The following is a 7,350-nucleotide window of genomic DNA, read 5'->3' as shown; positions in this document are numbered from 1 at the left end:
CAACAACCCTGAGCCTTAACCACAGGAGCCACCACTGCCTCAAAAATTTGGCACCACTGCACCACTGCACTGACATTGTTCATATTTTAGGAAATCTAAGTAATCAAAATAAATCTGTTTTAAAAAAATCTCAGGCAACAACAAGAAAAATGACCACACAAGCAGGGTTTATAATCACACAGCCACCCACTCCTCTAGTCAAGAACTATTATGTACTCGCGAGATGCAGTGCAAGTTGATGAGCGGGCTGGTAGAGCCAGAACACATGGGTTTAAATTCTGTAGTTTTCCACTGTTTTTATTCAGTGGGTTGATTAATCAGTCCTTCCAGGTCTATGCAATTTTGCGATCGCAGAAAATAACACAAAATCAAACAAAGTCCATGATATTCAGAGCAGCTTGCAAATTTTTAAAACGATTGCAGATTGTCTGCAGATTTTAAGCCGAGACCCGCCGTGTGACATCACAACACGCATTCAGCTTGGACGGAAAAGAGCTTTTCCATCCAACACGGATACAGCTAACATAGAAAGCACTGACATATGTGTCTTTACTGGTAAAAGTTTACAAGAAGAACCCGGTGTTTGCAATTTGACCAGTTCATGTAATTTGCTAAAAATATCTTTGAAAAAAATAAAAAAATTTAGAGGCAAAATTAAGAATTTTGAAAAAAAAAAATGACAAAATAAAATCCTGGAGGAAGTGATTTAAAAAAAACTTTCTGATTTAGGCCACACCCACTTTGGTGTTGGAGCATTGAACGGATCCAGATCGAGATAGCGTCATTGTGTTACACTGCTAGCAAGCCGCATATTTACTGGTTTGTGAACAATATCTCGACATGACCAGCTCATGCTCATCATATCGCCGTTGGCTTTTGTTTATTTGTGCTCTGTTTGATGTTAAGATGCGGCTCTTTCTAGTCACGCGCTCTCCTTCGAATACACGACACAAAACACATTTCTCAGGCCGATTAAATTTCTTTTCCGTCTCTCGATTTAATTCCTGTCTTTCAAACATGCGGTGTTAATTGTCAGCTCATAATGACTGACACATGATACAGTGATGCAGTTTGATTCCGAATGCTTTTGAAGAAAATAAAACTTTCAGAAATGCACATTGTGTCCTCGAATTAAAAAAAAAACAAAGGTTTTATTACCAATAAAAGAAAAAAATATATAATATAAATATAATAATATAACAGTTTCTTGGCTGCATTGGATTACAACAGCATGCTTTTGAGTCTAGTTGTACTGAGATGGTGCATGATGTCAGCTGCTAACTTTCATTTCTCTCTCTCTCTCTCTCTCTCTCTCTCTCTCTCTCTCTCTCTCTCTCTCTCTCTCTCTCTCTCTCTCTCTTTCACAGGTATATGATGATGAAAGACTGTTGGCACGCGATCTCTTCACAGAGGCCCACGTTCAAGCAGCTGGTAGAGGATTTGGACCGCATTCTCACGCTGGCAAGCCAAGAGGTGAGGCTGATGGATATGTTTACACACATACACACACACGAGGAAATACACAACGCATATTTCATACATGTCCGTCGTAACCGCTCACACATCTTCCTGGAGTCCTGGAATTTATCAGTTCCTGGCTTCATCCTGCAAGATTGAGCAAGAATCAGGGAGGAAAATAAAAGAGAGAGAGAGAGAGAGAGAGAGAGAGAGAGAGAGAGAAATAGGAAAAACTCAAGAGATGGGTTTTACAGCAGCGGTCAAGGTCAAGAGTTACATGAGCCCTGATTTGCTCCAGGCCTCAACCCCTTCGCTAACATTGCTTCATTTCTGGCTGTGTCTCTCCGAGCCAAGCGCCAACCTCCCGATTCTTTCCATCCCAAGCTGTCATCCGACATATCCGCAAGGCCGAGTGCGGCGTGGCACAGGATGGAAATCTGTCAGGACTTGTAGGTTTAGTTTTGGATTTGAAACGCGTGCCAAGAACCCCAGCCTCTCTCTGGTTTTGAACTTTTCAAATGTAATAAGTGGCTTTTGCCTGCTCTTTCTCCCACTTCCTCCTTTCTTGTCTTGCTCTCTCTCTCTCTCTCTCTCTCTCTCTCTCTCTCTCTCTCTCTCTCTCTCTCTCTCTCTCTCTCTCTCTCTCTCTCTCTTTCTCACCCACCCCAAAACCTCTCAAACTACTCACAGATGTGAAGGTCTTTAGTAATGTGAGCCGCCTTGTGTTGAAACGGGGGAGTCCAAACCGAGCGCTAGCCTTCAGATACCAAAAACCTCTTCCTTTGCTTTCAAATATTCTGTAGAAGCCACAAAAAAAGGGGGGGATGGATTGAGTTAACTAGAGGGGGAAAAAAAAAACACACCAACAAGCATCCCCCCCCCCCCCCAAAAAAAAATGTATTATATGTATAAGATGGAGTTTCTTTGAACTGCTATGGTGTGTAGTGAAGTTGTAAACACATGTTTGGAGCTGGATACTTGATACGAAGTTATATTTCTATTTCTCATTTATCTGAAGGGAAGCAAAATTCCGGCGTTTTCTCCTTAAAGTGTTCTCTAAGCACTTTTTTTTTTTGGTAGGTGCCTTTTTATTAGACATCAGTTTAAAAAAAACAAAACAAATGAAACATACATTATTAAATTAAATCATCTGTTAATTATCATTCAATTGTTTTTCATTTAATATTACATGTATTTTAGAGTTTTTGGGATGTTCCTGTTTTTGCCTGGTTGGAACCATAGTTTGGTGTGATTTCTATAACTGTCATTTAAAACATTTTTTATTTCTTATACATTTCTAATAGACTCTAATAGGATGTGTATAGGGGCGTGTTGTCTTGCAGGATGTGCACTAGGAAAAGGAATACACGGTCAGATTTCAGAAAAAAAATATATTACATTACGTTTACAGAACAAACATGATTTCATTGCTTCTTCATCTCATTAAATTTGATTCTTAATTAGTAGAATAAATGATGCCAAGTGAGCCTGTTCGATTGACCTAAATATCTCTGTGTCTCTGTAGGAATACATTGACCTGTGCGCTCCGACAGAGCAGTACTCGCCGTGTTTCCCCGACACTCGGAGCTCCTGCTCGTCAGGAGACGACTCTGTGTTCTCTCATGAGCCCTTAGCGGACGAGCCGTGCCTTCCCAAATACCAGCACATCAACGGTGGCATTAAAACATGAGGCTTCCGGAAGATCCGACACACCAGCGGGAGACGCACGACTCCTCAAAACTTTTGTCTTCCTCTACTTTTTTGCCTCGTCTCCTTCCCTTACTGCTCCAGCTGGACTTAAGGAGCACGGGGTGCAGGGATACCTCGGCAACGCTGCTGTCCTTTAACATGAACTAATTGAGTGTGTGATGTTACACAAAATGTACACACATACACACACACACTCACACACACACACAGACCAAGCTCTTAAAAAGAAATCGTGGACCCATTTTTTTTTCTTTCTTTGACTGAAGTACAAGTTATTCCCTTAAAGAGGGTCCTCTTTCTCTCTCTCTCTTTTTTTTTTTTTTTTTAATTATATTATTTTGTTCAGCTTTTTGTGTTCTCAACGTTCTTCAGCGTTCTGGCCAGTGATTCCACGGTGCAGCTTGGCATTCCAAGGACTCTTCATTATCGAGATGGGAAAAAAAAACGGACCACACCAAATGAAATGAGCAAGAAAAGAACTTAAAGGGGGGGAAAACAGGAAACTTGTTAAAAAGGAAAACTCCAGCTAGCACATAAAAGGACATTAAAAAATAGCTACACTGCTTCTGGTCTTTTTTTTAACTTTTTTTTTATTTTATTTTATTATTTCACATTCCGTTGTTTGTATTGATAACACAGTTATCAAATGAAAGCCCATGCAGTTATTCTTAAAGGATAAAAAAATACATGGTATATAATTTTGGGTATATTTGTAAATATATTAAAAATATGTAAAATATATAAATTTCTATATAAATATTATATTTACAGTGAATTATTTTTTGTATGGACTCCTGAATAATTACTTTTTGTTCACTTTGCGCAAGTGGACAAATTTCCTGCCAATCTTTTTTTTTTTTTAATATTGTATTTTTTTTCTACAACATTCCCAGATATTTGTACACACACACATACACACACACACACACATACACACACAAATCTGTCTTACCTTCACTTGCTGAAACAGCGTTGGCTTTCAGGGAAAGAGACAGCATGTTAATTTATTGACTTATTGTTTTTCAAAAAAAAAAGAATCAAATGTACAAAAAATCAACACAATAATGAATGAATTAATGACAATAGTAAGAATTATTCATAATGAATATTGTTTTTTAACTTAAAAGAGGTATTTTGTCAACACAACGGTACAAAGAAGATTTTTTTTGTAGTGGGTACTCAGCACATACATGCTTCCAATGTTTTTATATACAATATACAAAAAGAAATGTGAATATTAAGTTAAATATAAAATAACGTACAATTTTTATAGCCAGCTAATCCCTTTTTTGTAGAGGATCTTGTTTTTAACCAGCTAATTTTACTCCGTGCCAATGTTTTGCTTTTGAATTTGAGAAAATTCAGAATGTTTGTTTGAGGGATAAAGGATTGTTAATTGATTTAACACACACACACACACACACACACACACACACACACACACACACACACACACACACACACACACACACACACACACACACACACACACGGGCAAAAGTATTACAATTTGTTCTAGTGTTCATTTTCATTATCTACCTGACAGATGAGATGATATTGTTCTCAACAAGTGTTCCTGATAGATTTGCAAAATTAAAGATCTATATATATATTAAAAAAACTGAAATTTTTCAGTTGTTTCGTTTTCTTCAATGAATTCTGTAAGCTTGACGCATTTCCTTATAAGTATATTTTTTTACTTCATATTCATGTTTGCACAATTTTCTGTGTTGTGTGTACAGACAAAACGTAAAACAACTTTTTTTTTCTTTTAGAAGGTTGAAGTATTCTATATTGTACATGGTTCACGGTTAGAAAACTAGAAACCTTCAACGATCTTTGGTCTTCCCTGTGAGAGCTCTCTGTAGAGCCTTACAAGAATGTTTGTCCTGGGGTTTCCTGTGTATAAACCATTTACTTCTGGTTTGCTCCGGGTACTCTAGTTTCCTGGGGTTTCCTCTGGGTACACCAATATCCTGGGGTTTCCTGTGTATAAACCATTTTCCTCTGGAATACCTCCTCTGGTTTCCTCTGGGTACTCCAGTTTCCTGGGGTTTCCTCTGGGTACACCAATATCCTGGGGTTTCCTCTGGGTACACAAGTTTCCTAGGGTTTCCGCTGGGTACTACAGTTTCCTGGGGCTTCCTCTGGGTACTCTAGTTTCTTGGGGGTTCCTCAGGGTAAACCAGTTTCCTGGGGTTCCCTCTGGGATCTAGTCCCCCAGTCCCCAAAGGACATGTTCTGTAGCTGATGGGCATCCCTAAATTGTTGGTAGTGTGTGAATGAGTGTGTAAGTGTGTGTGCAATTAGGTTAGCACCCTGTCCTGGGTTTCCCCTGCCTTGTCCCCAGAGTCCCCTAGTGAGTCCCTCCAGGGTCCCTGCAAAACTTGCAGGGAATAAGGGCTACAGGAAATTGATAGATTACATTCCTGTCCTTGATGGTTTCTACTTCAACTTCTTCTTTTTCTTAGTAGTAGTAGCAGTTGTAACAGTAGTACATATTTCATCATGAATTACTCCCAAGAGACATCACCGTTCTTGCGTGACTGCATATCCACCTCATTATTCTTCATTCAGCTGCCATTTTGCAGCCTAATCTCAGGAATAAAAAGCCCCTTAGTCTTACACACATGTCTCCTCATGCCCTAACCTGACAATGTCCCTTCTCCTGCCTGGGAAGAAGAAAGAGTAGGAGTAGGTACACACATACTATTAATAATATAAGCCTTTTATGAGTAAAGACACTTCCGACACTGAGACTAGCATTAAGGACATTCCAGCATTCTGAGTGAGTGAGATCGTTTTCTCTGCCAGGTGTCAAGGAATGTGATTTTATGAAGCAACAACTACAATTGGTGTTACATGTACAGTTGGTGTTGCATGTTTGAGTGGAATTATTAAAGGTTTAGATTTGAAAAATCTCTGCATGACCGAATAAGCAAAGAAGCAAAACTGCATATTATAAAAGGTTCAATTTGATTAATAATTTTATTCGTAGAGCGCCACCCATATTCTAATTGTATCAAAGCAGCTAAACAAAAATATTAAAATTCAGAATAAAAATTTAAAAAGTTTAAAAATTTAAATTCATATTTATCCCTTTTGAGCAAAGGACAGGCAATGGTAGCAAGGAAAAACTCCCTGAGATCAAGGTAACCTAATGGGCTTATTAAGGCTGCCAGTGAGTATATCTACTGGTAAACTTACACTACTTGAACTCCTCATGCATTTTTTTTAACTTTGCTATGGTCCCAACCATGACCTAATATGGATAGTAGTAGCATAGCACCTTTCTTTCTCACTCTGTCTGGAATGTCAACAGTCAGATCGTGATCGACGGATCACGATCTGAGATTAAGGCCTGGAGACCGTGTTAAACATTTTAAAGTTAATAGTTAATCAGTAATATGGACAAATATAACATCCAGACTCATACACCAAATGTGTGCTCTTCCACTTGAATCATTCTGAAGCCATTCATCCATCCATGTGCAGAAGTGTGTTGAAAAATAAGATTTGCTGTGTTGTAGCATTAAGCTCTCTTTAATTTTATTCACTTTTATTTGTGTAGTTCTTTAACAATGGATTTTTGTCACAAGGCAACTTTACAGTTTTATAAATTGCTGAGATTCATTCAAATATTTTAAAGGGAAATGAAACATTTGAGGTCTACACAGGTGTCACAGCGAAACCTGTGTTTTATTTTTTAGTAAAAAATTCAAACACTCAGAAATGTACTTACTTACATTATATTTCAATTTCTTTTTAGATAGTCTTTATGCCATAGACAAAAGAAGAACATATTAAAATCATTCTCAAGGGTGGATCTTGAAGCTGTCGCAAGGTTACCAAAGACATTAACAGACCTTTGACACCATTACCGAACTTATTAACAAGTTAAAAAAAGACACAAAGTTTAATGGGCCAACAGAGAAGTGGACATCCACTGGATTACTGCTGGAATACACACTACTTAATGTATGGAGACTTTTGGGACACACTGTAATATGAAAATAAGAGATTTAACAGACTCGCAGTTACTGTCATGACATCCTCTGCCAATAAAACCAGTAGTAAAGACGCATTGGCTTTTAAATGAACTTTAATTGAAAACTGTAGAGAAGAGCAGCTCCTTAGGGACATACCTCTCTTGGCGAACAGCTTCCTTATAACTCAGAACAG

At 38.2% G+C, this 7,350-nt stretch overlaps 1 protein-coding gene across 7 annotated transcripts in view; it reads left to right on the top strand.

The window, feature by feature from the left end:
• fgfr2 (fibroblast growth factor receptor 2) overlaps positions 1-4,660 on the top strand; it is a 37,017-nt gene extending 32,357 nt beyond the window's left edge. For 6 of the 7 annotated variants that reach the window (XM_027165777.2, XM_027165776.2, XM_027165775.2 and 3 more), the window contains 2 exons: positions 1,368-1,473; positions 2,984-4,660. In XM_027165777.2, the coding sequence (XP_027021578.1) occupies positions 1,368-1,473; positions 2,984-3,148 (271 nt within the window). In that variant the 3' untranslated portion in view covers positions 3,149-4,660. Of the gene's footprint in view, positions 1-1,367; positions 1,474-2,762; positions 2,829-2,983 lie in introns of all 7 variants that reach the window. The other variant, XM_027165778.2, reaches the window with a different exon arrangement.
• The last annotated feature ends 2,690 nt before the right edge of the window (positions 4,661-7,350 follow it).

Source organism: Tachysurus fulvidraco, chromosome 4 (genome assembly GCF_022655615.1).
Source record: "Tachysurus fulvidraco isolate hzauxx_2018 chromosome 4, HZAU_PFXX_2.0, whole genome shotgun sequence".
Taxonomy (NCBI): domain Eukaryota; kingdom Metazoa; phylum Chordata; class Actinopteri; order Siluriformes; family Bagridae; genus Tachysurus; species Tachysurus fulvidraco.
This window is presented reverse-complemented; position numbering and strand designations above follow the sequence as displayed.